Source organism: Aplysia californica, unplaced genomic scaffold (assembly GCF_000002075.1).
Source record: "Aplysia californica isolate F4 #8 unplaced genomic scaffold, AplCal3.0 scaffold00277, whole genome shotgun sequence".
NCBI lineage: Eukaryota > Metazoa > Mollusca > Gastropoda > Aplysiida > Aplysiidae > Aplysia > Aplysia californica.
Genome location: NW_004797547.1, coordinates 70,847 through 85,441, shown reverse-complemented (window position 1 = coordinate 85,441; position 14,595 = coordinate 70,847). Strand labels below are relative to the sequence as shown.

The window sequence follows — 14,595 nt, the reverse complement described above, 5'->3', positions numbered from 1 at the left end:
TACACAGCACAAAACTACGGGTAGCCAAGCCTCATCTGATTGTACTCAACGTTAACTTCCATCAGAGATGAACATTCAGTAGAGTCCTCCTTTGAATACGTCATCTTTCCACAAGCATTGTCATTATGTCAGAGTCTTCTGATTCAGAGACTGGTCCAGAGACTCTGTTGGATAATTATGCTAACAAGTGCCCCAACCCGGACCAGACCCAAACACTACCTCAAGCATCTAATGATGAAAATATCTCTACCACAAACAACTCTGTTCATCAACTGCATGACAATGAGTCAGTTTCAGATGCACCTGCAGAAACATCAACAGATTTTGTGGAGAAGAGTAGAAGTGATTTATCTGTGAACAAGGACCATGTTTACCGAAATGAAAGTATTCATCTTGCAGCAAACGAATCTTCACAGTCAGCACAATTCATGTCAGTAGATGTTGAAACCTCTTTACCTGTAGCCCATGTTCAAATAACTGATGGCATTGAAAGAAATGTGGAGATTGAGTCGACAACCCAAGGCCTAGAAATGTCTTCATTTGATGACGTAAGCCTAAGAACAAGTCGTCAGAATGACAAAAATTATGTGCCTAACAGCATAAAAGACGCAAATGACAAGAATATGGATGTTGAATCATCAGAAAGTGAAAATGTTGTAATTGTTGAAGATCAGGAGGTGACACCTGTTGAAAGCTCTCTCTCTCAGCAGAATCAGGAATATGCTTTACCCATCACCCTGAAAACAGAGAACGGAATAGAATCATTTGAGAAAAGTACTATTCTCAATGACAAAGAACATGTTATTGAATCTAATGGCAATGATGAGTTTTCTCCTGTACAAGTGAAGCAAGAGCCATTGAAAATGATGGAGTATGAAAAAGCAGCAATCAGTATGTACAGAAATCAAGGTCCATTAGTTATTTACAGTGATACTGATGACAATTCTGGCAACGATAATAATGTTGTTCCAAACGAAGTGCCAGAACAGTTACATTATGACGGAGGCAGTGAAAATGAGGTTGTCAGCGATGATGAAGACAAGTACCTGTAAGTTTTGATCTGTATATTTGATGTACAACTGCCTTTTATTTTTTATTTTTTAGAACGACTTTCAGCAGTTCAGCGTATGTTGTTTTGTTATACTTTATTTTGTGCAACGTGTTTGTTTTTGTTTTTGTAAAGTGTTTTACGGCGCTCGCAACTGCATAGTCATATGAGCGCGCGGGACACACCTAATATTTTCAGTTGGTAGGAAATTTGGAATTTTGCCCAGGTGGAGGCCGAAGTCTACTCTTATCGATTTTAGACCACCAAGGGATCTTTAACGTTCGCAACTTGCACACGGGCCCTCCGAGATTTTTCGCCCTTGTCCGAGAAGGCTAGGTGTAGATCTTTCCTACCAGAAGATCAGAGGTGTGGCAGAAAGACAGCAGTGAGGAGGAGCCAAGGAGTAGCAGTAGAAAGGCTGCAGAAAGAGTCAGGAGCCCAGAGGAGGGGGCAAAGGGGGTGGGGGCAGAAAGTGGAAATGAAAGCAGACAACAAAACATTGCTAGAGAGCAGGAAAGGAGGTGAAAGGAGACAATTTTAGAGAAGAAAATTTTTCGGTCACTACCCGGATTCGAACCCGGGACCTTTGAATGAGAGGCCAACACCTTAACCTCTAGGCCACGAGAGCCCCCGTGCAACGTGTTGAGCAAAATGTTTGCCAACTTTTGTGCAATCTCAGAATGTCTGTCACTTTTGTCATGTATCTTTGTTTCTCTCTTCTTTCCTATCAAACCTCTATCATTTCTATCTCCCCTCCTTCTTTCTTGTGTTTGTTACTCTCTTGTCACACTTCTAATCTTTGGCAATTATATGACCTTATTGTGTTGCAAGTACCGTAAAACTCTTGCTGAACGGGTTCATTTTTTTAAGAGAGCCAAGCTATTTTGTTTCTTTTTTTATAGTCTTGTTTGCTTTTAAAATTTTTACGAATACAATGGGGTAATGGGGATCTCGTCAGTTATATTAAAGATGATGTCTTATATGCCCAAATTATAATCTCATACTCTATTTTCACAGGCAAAAGCAAAGAGCGTTGCAGATTCTAATGATTAAAAAGAGAAGTAGAACAGAAGGAGAAATTTTTCCAGAGGTATGACAACCCCAACTACTTTAATGATTGTTCATATATACAGGGTCCCCACCAGGTCGGGAAATCGGGAAAAAGTTAGGAATTTTGAGATGGGTCGGGAAAAAGTCGGGAATTTGTGATGGGTGGGTAAGTCGGGAAAGGATAGGGCCTGTGTAATATTAGTAGTGTAGCTATCTAGACAGTATGGTTGATGAATCATGAAGAGAAAATGTAATTGAACCACTATGGCAGCAGGCTGAAGTTTATGTGTGACTCCGACGCTCGATCGGGAAGAATCAAGATATTTTTCGCTTTCGTTACCACCCAGAAATTTTCCGGTAATAGTCTGACAGACAACGCAACCTTTGTAACATGCAGGTTGTGCATTACGAAGGCTGTGTCGCCTTGAAAATAAATCAATATTAAAAATTTGTCCTCTGCTGTCACTTGTGAAAAAAGAAAAGAAAAGAAAGTTATACAGGCGTCTTGTCACGTTCGCCTTCGTGACCGGTCAATGAACCTGTGAGTGTGTGTACCGGCGGTCTGAGCGCTGTGAAGTATAGGACTCCGGAATTGCTTTTTAAAAATAAGATACACTCAGGGAAGGGGGGGGGGGAGCTGAAGGCAACGCTAGAGGTCAAAAACTTAACTTGGAAGCAAATTTTTAGTATTTAGGATTTTGAGAACTAGCTTACTACTGTATAAGAGTTCTCTGCAAAGCGCGCATTGGTGCAGACCTTGTGTGGAATCGGGATCCGTCATGCCTTGTTATTGAACTAAAGTGTTCGCGTTTCATTGGATGGGGTGATTGTAATTTATTATATCTATATTTAAGCTTTCTGTTCGAGATTGGCAGATTTTCAGTGTCACTGCATCTTGCCCTCCTTCAGTAAGAGTCTGTTCTTACACCTCTCGCACTGAATAGGTCTACTTGAGCCATTCAAGTTATTACACTAATATTACTCTACTTTGAGTTTGAGCTAAAGTTTTCGTCTTGACGTTTATTATATGAATCATGACACCCAGACTGGTTATTGACAATCGACAATATTCTAGTTCTAGGTCTTTTCTCAGGCTCAAAACTGGATTCATTTTTAATAGGGCCTATAGTTTATTAAGGCTAATAATATGATGAGGAGAAAATATAAATAAGTAAGAAAGGACTGAAGTACCAAAGTCACACAAGATCCCAGTGCCACACTGACATGTTGTTGACTGGATATATTGTACCTACATGTGTGTGTGTGTGTATTCACAAACATATACATATATCGTATATATTATATTAGATATAAATGAAGCATGGGCTGTCATTGTTATGTAACATGCCCCTGGAAAATGGATGAGGCCCCTTCCTTGGAAAATTGAGAAGCTGGGTTGGCAGTCACCCAGCATTATAATCATCTATTGTTTGAAGACTATACTACAAAATGTACATTTGCATTCAAAGACATTTTGACTTTTTATCATTGATAGATGGGCTTTTTGGGGGATCATTCTTGACACACAGTGTCCTGATTTTCCCTTGGATTGGGGTCTTTAAAAAAATTTCCAGGATTTGGTGGGGACCTTGAATATATAGGCCTACATCTGACTTCAACAAAAGCACTACCCCAATCAAATTTCCAAGAGTAGTTAAAGATGTTGTGTTGGCATATTAGCATGATTTTAGGTGACTATGGTCCAGAGTGTTTGTGTTGTGATGTTTTGATTGTGGTAAAGGACTTCACTTTGAAAGCACTTTGTGATTTGAGGATATCAGAGGAAAACATGAGCTACATATATTATGATATATGTGTGATTTGTATATTTCACTTAAGTGAGCCCATCAGACCTGTGTAAAGATTTTTGTATGGTCACATCAAGCTAAAATTTTATGAACCGGAACATGTAATTGTCAAGAGGAGACAAATGAGAGCATTAGGAAAAAGTAAACTGAAAATAAGAAAAATCATGAGCCTGTGGGTCGACTGTTAAATTTACACCCCTGTACACTGAGATGTATGCAGAGCTGTTAAAGTACTTTTTAAAATGTACTTAAGTACAAATTTAAGTACAATCTAAAATCTGTACTTAAGTACAGTAAAAGTACTTTCCTTTAGAATGTACTTGAGTACAAGTACTTTCTTAAAAAGTACTTATGAGTACATTGTGAGTACTTTCTGCTAATATGCTAAAACACTTCAGTGCTAATGCAAAACATCATATTAAATAACATATCCAGTATATTTGACAAATTAGGCCATTTATTACTTAAAAATGTAAACAGTATACAAAGCATTTGAATATACGCACTGAATTAAGGTGGAAAAGGTCCATGAAATTGGAAAAAAAACGAACCAACAAACCAAAAGACGCAACTCGTGAGTAGGTGATATAATGAATAGAACTTGTTTGAGCAAGACAACGTGATCAAATGTAAGTCAGTCCAAGAGGTCGGAAAGTAGGAAAAGTATCCAAATTGGAAAATGTAGAGACAAAGTTGCTCTTAAAAAACATAGAATTGATGAAAATGGCCAGCAAAGAAATGGGGAAATGCCTTGAATTTTTCATTAACAAATCCTCAAGGAATCAAGGTAGCCTTAAGCATAAACCACCCAAAACAAACTTTAAAAGAAATTTAGATAGCCTAAAAAATTGAGAACTCTGTTTCAGTTTCAATTGATTATAATAGTGGTAAGACAGATTTTGGTCACACTGTGTAGTCCACGGCACCCATGGCAAACCAAAATACCATGTAGTTTCCTAGAGTCTAGTAAGTGTAGTGTAACCAAAGATTCTCTACTACGGTAGTCTCCGCCTAAGATCCCAGTGCTCGGGAGCAAGGGAAATACGGGATCTTAGCCGACGAAGCCAAGGAAGAATCTACAGTGACCCTGTGTGGGTTTATGACATTTGGCGAGCAAAGAGTGGTCAACCTTGATGACCAATCGCAATGGCATGAGGCATGCATATACAATCATTAGCCTATCGTGAGTCTGGAGATCTTTATCTATGTTTATCCAGTTGCCCCTCCCCTTTACCTGTCCAAATATTTTAGCCTTCCATCTCTGATTGAGTCTTTGTCATTACACACCATTACGTTGTGACCACACCAATTAAAATTCAGGCTGTCTCGCAAATTCGGGAATAGAGAAAAACTGCCTTCAAGGGTCAGGGAAGAGTTCACAGTTCAATGTGATCCTGCCTCGAGCGAACTTGTAGGCCCTACCCACCCAGCCAGTGATGTAAGTTTAGTTGGGGAGCTCAGATGCAAGTGCGATGGTTGGGGAAAAGAAACGCATCGGCCAGTTCACACCTTGGTGTGATCCCGTCTGGGGAAAACATTGTACCGTTTCATGGAGTTTTACAACGCTTGTGATCACATTCACGAGAGTGGCTGATCTTTGACGCGACGGGTCGTTCTTTGATCTCAAGTTTTAACTCTTGGTTGATTGGCTGTGCCCGCCCGGGTGTTTGTTCCCTAAATTATGATCAGAAATGCAGGCACTTACCCATTCATTAAGCTTCAAAAGTACTCAAAATGTACTTTAAAAATACTCAAAAGTACTTTTATAAAAAGTATCGGAGTAGAGTAAAAGTACTGATTCTCAAAATGTACCGGAGTACAGTAAAAGTACCGAAAATTGTAATGTAAGTACAAGTAACCGTTACAACCAGCTCTGGATGTATGATTGCTGCACAGGTGGTAAAAATAGTCACGTCCTTTGGGTTGAAGGTTTAGCGACAGCATCATAATTTTTGGTAATGCATTTTGGTTTATAACTTGTTCAGTCAGTAGAGGTAAAGTCACAAAATGTGAGGAAATGCTTTGAATTTTATGTGTATACATTTTGCTTTCTAAATGTGACAGTTAAAAAAACAACTGTGTCTTGATTTGAAGAAAAAAAGGTATTTGAAATATATGCCTTTATCTTATTCCAAATTAGTTGAAATAATTGTCAACTACTGAGAATTATAGTGCCCTCGAAGAAAAAAAATCCATCTTATTTTCCTTTGAGCTTCTAGCTTCTCTCTTAATAGGTAAATGTCATTTTGCTCAAAACATTACAGCATGGAAAATGCTGAATCAAATATATGTCAATTTGATTACCTATCAAAGTGAACTTGAATTATGAATGGAAGCCTGATAAGTGTGACTCTCCTCTGCTAAAGTGGTAGGCCTACTATACCATAACTTCAAAGTGTTTTCCACTTTTTGCACAGTGATGGTAGAATGACATTTACCCCCAGCAGTTTTGCCTATTTTGGCTTTTTCATTTATATTTCACGGCGTTCCTCCATACCCTCAAGCCCCATGCAATAATCTATCTACTCCAGATAGACATATTATATATCAATGGGAAGGGAATTAGATGGTCTTTCAGACGTAGCCAATAGATTTAATTTTTGTCAACTCTCTTGAAATGGGACCTTTTTTTTCTTGTTACTAAAAATAGAAACAAAGACAGAAGTCACACTTTTCCAGCAGTCACAAAGAAGAGGAAAAAAATTGTTTGAGAATGTAGAGTTTTCAATTACGTCATGGAAAAGTGCATTCAGTTCTGCATATTATGTGTCAAAGATACACCATTCTGTTGGAAAATAAAGAAATGAGAGCCATTCTAGTACATCCTACAATTCCTAGTTATTGCCTTTGAATCCGGAAATTTCATATATTATAACTTTTTGCTCATGAGCCTCCTGCAATAATCTATCTGTTCCAGATAGACATATTATATACCAATGGAAAGGGAATTAGATGGTCTTTCAGACCTAGCCAATAGATTTCATATTTTTCAAGCTTTCTTGAGGTGTGACATATTTTTCATGTTACTAAAAATAGATGCAGAAACAGAAATCGGACTACCCCAACAATCACAAAGTAGAACAAAAAAACATCGTAAAATTTAGAGTTTACATTAATTTAATGAGAAAGTACATTCAATTCTGCATGTAATGTGTAAAAGACAACTCATTCTGTTGAAAAATAAAGAAATGAGGGCCGTTCTTGTGCATTCTACAAATTCTCTGTTATTGCCCTTGAAACTGGAAATTTCAGAGCGAGAATTTTATAGTAAAACCATCAATTTTAATGAATGTTTTAAATACCTTACAAAATCTTTCTTTATAGAGTAAATGTATTTTACGGGCGAAATACCTCATCACCAGCCATCGTATATATATACGATATAGTACTAGTACTGCATGAACTGCTGGACGTTAAGCTGAAATTTAGATAGTTCAGTGCTATTGGTAGACAATTGTTCACTTTTATAGTTTCTTTTATCTGCATTTTGATGACTGGGAGCTTTGGTGCACTAAGCCTAAGTCATAACGGATAAGGGTTAGGCAGGGAGTGTGGTTTACCTTTTTTCCCAGTGCTCCATTAACTAGGGAGGGTTTGATTTTGGGGGGAAAATTTTGTGGAAAAAAGAATGAGAAAAGCTACTTTGGAGTGCAGGGTTCATATTAAGGGGAGAACAGCAATTTTAGCTTTCTGAAATTACAATTAATTCTGATTACAAGAGACTGGAACACAATGAACAAATATGAAACATACTAGCATTCTTTATAATGTGTTCACAATTTTTTCTTTCTTTTCTTTTCAGGAATTGCCACCTCTTGAGTATCTCACTCTCTCTCCTGATGAAACGGTTAAGTTGCAACCACTTGGAGTTGTCTCTGGCATTGTCGAGGTTTTAGGTATTTTTATTTGTGTTTTTCAATGAGCAAGGATAAGTTGATTTTTGTATTTTATCATGTATTTTTCTGGACCTTTAACTTTAAAACACACCATCCCTTCCCCTGTTTTTTTTTGTGATTACAAATAGAGACCCTCTGCCCTGAAGGAAGTGCTGTATCTCGGGTGGTTACACCCATGAATATTTGCTGTCAGATTTGTATGTAGTAATACTAGTAGTAATATATAGTGATGGTAATAGAATTTAACAAGTTCCTCCGCATCATGTAAATGTTGTTTTCTCTACAATACATCGTGGAAAATGATACATGTCTATACGAAATGTGCCATGTAGTCAATAAAGATTTCCAGAGTTTAATCAGGGGCATTTAAAGCCCAATGCTGATTTGAAATGAGTTCAAAACTGGTATAGGGTCATCGTGATCAACAGATGGTACTCATGTTGGGGGGGGGGGGGGGAGTAAACGTTTGGCTCTTTCAGCTTGATGTGAAGTGAGCCAGTAGTACTTTTACAGGTTTCGTTTTTCTAATTTTCCAATACTCATTTTGTTGGTTCATGGATTGTTTGTTTGCGGGGGAAGAAGTTAGGAGTTAGGGCAGCAAAGCCAAAGATTGCATTGACATAGGAAATTTCTGACTTAAGCTGCTTTGGCGACTAATGTGAACTGTGCCTTGAATAATGAAAATTTAAGACAAAAAAGGAAAGGGAATATTCTCTTAGAATTACTTTATTACAATTATATAATGATTTATTGACCTTTCTCATAAGGGCAGCATAGCTGAAGTGCGTCTTTTCCTTCATTCATACCATTTGTATCAAATCAGGCTTTTAAAAATTTCAGTCAAGAAGTAACACTGTACATTGTGGCTAAGACTTGTTGTTCTGTTTTTATTTCTGTGTCTTGTCTTTCTCATGACCCATCTTTTCTGTTGCTATACTTGAGTAGGCCTATATGTTTTAAATCTTGATTTTTCTGTAACTCTTCCATGATATTACAATATATACTACTTTAACAACAACTGCTCAAGACAACCAACTGTATGAATAACCACTTTCAACTTCCCCCTTATTTTTTTGTTTGTTATAATGACATTGCCCATAAGGACCGCCTGTCTAAGATGACCACTATTCTCCTCAACAATGAGTGATCGTCTTGGACAGATTTGATTCTTATATTAGGCTGATGATTTTTCTTTTTATTCAGTTTACTTTTTCCTTGTACTGTGCCCTCATTTGTCTCCTCTTGACAATTACAGGTCCCTCTAGTTTTGCTTGAAATGACAAAAACAAAAGTCCCTGTTCTCTTTCATAGAATATTTACCAATGTTTTTTTTTTGTATTGTGCAGTCATTGTGAAAGCTGACCTCAATACCCCGGCGCTGTACGATGACACAGTTTTGTTTTCTGAAACAAGAGCACCTCTTGGCCTGGTAAGTGTCACTTTTTGGGGTATTTCTGCTTGGTGCGTTTCTGCTGGGTTTTTGTTTTTTTGTTCTTACTTGAGTGTGTGAAATATTACCAAAGAGGTGAGATGTACCATCAAGACTTCCAGGAAAAGATGGAAGAACACTTGACATGGTGTTTATGGATTAAATCACTTTATTAAGATCTTTTTCTTTGTGTTAGTACAGTCAAATCTCTTTAAGTAAAGTTTCAGCTAGAGTTGTACATGATGTAATTAGTTGCTAGTTGTTTTTCTTCTGCGTATGGCAATCTCACAAGAAAAATTTAGATGAGGCAAGGCTGGCCGCAGTTTGTTTCTAGTCTCTAACAGTCAATCACTAGTCAAGATGTCAGTCGGTGATATTTAACGGAGGACATTAAAACATTGTTGTACCACCAACTTTATCGTCATCCCAAGGTAGACAGTATTGAGGACTGGGGTGTCTGTGGACTGCCTGCCCACCCTGAGAAGAGGCCGTGCATGTTGAGTATGGGAGGGTACAAGGGTTTTCGTGAGGTTGAAAGATCTTACTGCCCTGTGACCATGTAGCTCCAATAGGGTTCACGTTGCCCATTCCCCGCCACCAATGACTACTGGCTAAAGTTGTCTACTCTTGCATGAGGTTTCAGCCAAGTGGGAAAGCCATTGGATTGTCACGTCCTGGGTTGTTGGACCTTTACCAAGAGGTCCATGGCCAGAGGGCAAGTCAGGCATTCTGCCCGTTTCATCCTTCCGCAAAGACATTCTAAAACTGGCTGGTTCTTTCTCAGCCACAGAAGGTGTGTTGAAAAGAGTAGTCAGGCAGATTAGACACCCACTCAAGGGAGAGTAGGGGTGTTGTTGTGAGGAGCATAGCGTCTACCACACATCGGTGGGTTCTGCCTCCTGCACCTTGTGGGGCCACACCTACCCGTATCCTGTTGTTTTAACCTCTCTAGGAAGGGGGGAGGGTGGCTTGTTGCGCCGAATAATTCGTCAAAGCTGTGTCGGTGAAAACAGGGACCTTCACGGGTAGGTATGGTTGGCTTGATTGGGAGAAGCTGTGTGAGACACTAAGGCATTTCTCAAAATATAAATGAGATCCATTACCAGTCCTTGATCCCCAGTTTGTTGTTGTTGTTTCAAATCCCTTTAGCTGCGAGCATTTCGCTCTTGGCAGCGCAATGCCTCCCTCAAGTAACCACATGTCCTTGTCATCTGGTCAACGCCAGAGTAGAGCAGGCTTTGTAAGTCTGTAGGTGTGTGTAGGAGCTTGCGTCGAAGAACTGCCAGGTTTGGGCAGTGAAGGAGAAAATGTTCAACGGTCTCCTCGTGGTAGTCAGTGTCTGCAATGGGGTTCCCACATGGGGTTGATTCTGTTTATGTGCTTGTTGGTGTGTAAGTGTTCTGTGCGGGCTCTGAAGATCAATGTCTGATCTTGGCGGTATAACAGCATTTGACAGAGGATAAAAGTGGGTTTGTTCCGCATGCTTGTTTTAAGTGAACATAATATCTACCACTGCTGCAGGGCCTAACAAATTCATCTTTATTGCAATTTCTTATTAAGATTTTAGCATTTTTAGAGAATCTCTGAGATTTATTGTTGAAACAGATTACATTCCTTACTAAATGAAAAAGAATAGATGTGAAATTCTTTGGTTTTATTTAAGCTCGTTCTCTGGACTTTGTTAAAGAAAAAAATGGAACAAACTAATTTGTACTTCTTGTCAATGTGAAATTGATACAATGCTGAACTTTTCCATAATATTGCTGTTAAAGGGGGGTGTTTTGTTATGAATTTATTCAACAGGTTTTTGAAGTTTTCGGAACAGTGGAACAGCCATTCTACTCTGTGAGGTTTAACAGCAAAGAGGATATCAAGGAAAAAGACATAAAAGTTGGCGACCCCATTATGTTTGCCCCGTCTGCTGATAATCTGACTAAATTCATTTTCATTAAGGAACTCAGGAGGTGAGTACAACAGATTTGTTTTGTTCCATATGGTAGATTGTCCACCTTTAGACAACTATTTGCTCCTTCATTAGTATCACTGCATGTTGTCAGTACTCTTCATATTTTACTGCATTTTTGTAAAGGTCAGTATCAGTGTTGATAGCTCAGATTAGGGATAACCAGTTTGCCATTCTTAATCGCTTAATCTGCATTTTTTTTATGTTTTAGTTTTATTTTGTATTAGTAAGGTTTTATGGCACTCGCAACTGCATAAAGTCATGAGTACCAAGGGATGGATGTCAACAGAGAAGTCCAAACGGGGGAATGAGGCTTACTTTGCTCACCTATCTAGCCTCAACAGCACAAAGTCTGCTTCAAAAATCAAGCCGTTCTTCTACTCTTCCTTATTTTTACAGAAATCCATACTTTTTTATGGTTCCATACTTGCCGCTTCGCCCATCCCAACTCCATCTGTAAAAAATGTCGATAGTGCAAGTCAAACCGATTTTCCGTAACAATTGGTCCGTACGTGCTTCCGTAAGATAAGTGTGGATGTTTACAGAAACTCAGCATAAAAAACATGCCAGGTTTCGTCTTTCGTTCACTCAGCCATTGTCTCTCTATACAACTTCTATTGCGGATTGGCCAGCAATACATTTTTATTTAGCCTACAAATCAGTGATAATCTGGCTAGTCGCTACTTGTCACTATGGCGAATTTCATATAATTTCACGCAATAACCTCTTTGGACTCATGTGACTTCGTTTATGTGACATCTTTCGCCTTCCTTATACCATACTATCGTGTATTCACTCATTCTTTACATCTCATTCTTCAGAGATCAACAGTGGGTGGAATTTCTGTTGGTTAAGAAAGATGATGAGCGATTTGAATTTGAGAATGTAGATCTAGATCTAGTAGAAATAAAATTCTCGTATGAAAGGGAATCAATTTAAATTATCTGCTAGAGCTAGAAACATTGTCAGTATGAGGATTCTACGTGAGCAAGATAAGGCCATTGTGAAAGAAATTGATACAAAAAATCAGGAACAAGTGGTCATGGAAATGGTGCTCCGAGGTTGTGACATTCAAACACAAAAATGGAGGAAAATTAAAGTACACCATGAGTGAGTGCATTGCCATGATTGATATTGCCTGCCCACTATGTGACTACCCCTCAGAGACGGTGGAACATCATCTGTTCTTCTGTAGAAAACTAACTGATTTAAGGAGATGTTTTCTTCCCAAGCTACCCCACACATCTAACTGCCTCTACTCCTCAAAACAACAATTACAACAGACATGCAGCTATTACCGAATGGCATCATGCAGAAGAGTTAACGCTCAGATGCTACTGGATCGCTAACAACATATTCCCGGATGTGAGATGATAAATTGAATTATAGTGGCAATGGAAAGGGAAACTTGCTTAAACATTGTCAACAAGGGAAACATAAGTATCATGTGAAGACACGAGCTTCCAACTACACTCTTGGTGGCATGTTCTGCTGACATTCCTCATCTGATAAAATAGATACTGGGCCCACTAAGACAAAAAAACATTTTTCTTTCTTTTCGACTAATCTTTAAACTGGCTCCCTGATGCCATTTTCAACCCTGTAAAAGTACAAATTTTCACATTTTTGAGGGGCTTCACCCCCTAGCCCCCCCCAGGGTCATTGTCTCTGAACCCTGGTGGAGGTCGGCCCCCATACCCCCGGCATATTTTCCTAAGTTTTTGCCTTTGCATGGTGAAGGCACCCAGGAGACATCAGTTCGCAAGAGAGTGGCAAACATACAAAAGAAGTATAGGAAAAATGGCGATAGTAAGGATGAGGAAAGAAAAAGCAACAGTCCCCCCTATGTTGTTCAGGCTCAGTATGAGCAAGACATTGATAAATCAGCCCATTTACAATTCTGCTGTGCATACGAACATGTTAATATCCCCCCTTTGGGAATGGCCTCAAGACAACTTCAGTCGGTAGCGCTGCCCTAGCAGGGTTTTTTAAGTTATGCGTATAGAAGTGGAAAATTTGTCAGAAATTATTTCTCTGAGCAATAAGTCACCTTAAGAATGTTTTTGAAGATTTTACTGTCAATTGATTTTACAGGAATATTGTGAAAAAAAATAATTTTGTAACATTTTCTGTAGTGTCAACAGTATTTGATTAATTTAGTGTTATCTTGCAAATAATGGATTGATGTTGTGTATACATGTTTTTTTGTTTTTTTCATCAACAGTAGGAAGTATGATGATGCATCTTGGGAAAATGATAATGAACCACCCGCTGAAGTAAGTGCAGCTTTTAATAATAAAGAAAAAAATAGTTCAACTCTTCTGTATTTCCTTCTTTTGTGTAATGAATGTTGAGACATACACTTTGGGCTGTTACTAAACACAAATATCGTCCCCCTTGACACTTTCTAGTTTTAAGTGATAGAAATATTTTAAAAGTTAAAGTGGTGCTTTTCTCCTCTTGTGTCCTGTTCTAAAGGAAGTTTCACTCCTTTAACTCGAGTAAAGTCCTTGCATAAAGTGTTCATTCCTATATTTACTATTTCAGTCTCACAAAGGACTTGAAGTGTTCAGTCATGTAGGTGCTTAAATGGTTCTGTTCTTGTATTTCTGCCTCTACAAATTTCCGTTACTACCATGTGAGCCTACTAACCTTCTACCTGTTGAACTGGAGAACATAGAGGGCTGAAGTACCTTTCTCATGGATGTGATGTACTGCTTGGTGAAACTTGGGATCAGACCCAGACTTTGCAAATGCATATTTGAAAGCTTACTAGGAGTGTTACCGTGTTCAGTTGATGTTATGATTATGATTGTTCTTAAACTTCTTTCTCTTGTTTCATCTGTATTCAGATGACTTGAATCACATCAAAATGGTACCCTTATAAGAGCAAGGGACACAATAACACACTTACCACTGTAAAATAGATCTACATTTTTTCCTGAATGGGGGAATGGGTAAATTAAAGGCAGAACTTGCAAACTTTTAACCTTTTGTTTCGTCCACAGGATTGCTTGTTTTTATTGAACTTTGTAAAAATATCAATTCAATTTTAAATTGCCCTCATAAGCTACTTATATATTTTAAATGAATTTTTTGTTTGTTTCCGTTTTATTTTAAAACAGCGTCGAGATTTTTCTGATGATGAAGAAGAAAAGCGGGCAAAAGCAAAAGGAAGAAGAGGAGGCAAGAAAGGACTGTTGGATGAGAGCACTGGCCTGTGGAGGCTGAAAAGGTGCGTTCATTGTTTTTGATGGGGTTCTTTTTTTAATGTCTTTTTGTAAACTCCAGCAATGATTCTAGGTGCATTGTGGATCAGATATACCAGACCTGCCACTCATCCCAATTTAGTCGGGATATCCCGATTTTTTCCCCCAAATCTCAAGCTTCCCGATTTTCCC

The 14,595-nt window shown here is 38.5% G+C and overlaps 1 protein-coding gene across 2 annotated transcripts in view; it reads left to right on the top strand.

The window, feature by feature from the left end:
- LOC101846822 (H/ACA ribonucleoprotein complex non-core subunit NAF1) overlaps positions 1-14,595 on the top strand; it is a 45,693-nt gene that overhangs the window by 10,927 nt on the left and 20,171 nt on the right. For both annotated transcript variants that reach the window (XM_005101270.3, XM_005101271.3), the window contains exons 2-8: positions 8-1,048; positions 2,066-2,138; positions 7,709-7,802; positions 9,149-9,231; positions 11,035-11,195; positions 13,419-13,470; positions 14,320-14,429. In XM_005101270.3, coding sequence (XP_005101327.1) covers positions 126-1,048; positions 2,066-2,138; positions 7,709-7,802; positions 9,149-9,231; positions 11,035-11,195; positions 13,419-13,470; positions 14,320-14,429 — 1,496 coding nt within the window. In that variant the 5' untranslated portion in view covers positions 8-125. The remainder of the gene's footprint in view (positions 1-7; positions 1,049-2,065; positions 2,139-7,708; positions 7,803-9,148; positions 9,232-11,034; positions 11,196-13,418; positions 13,471-14,319; positions 14,430-14,595) is intronic.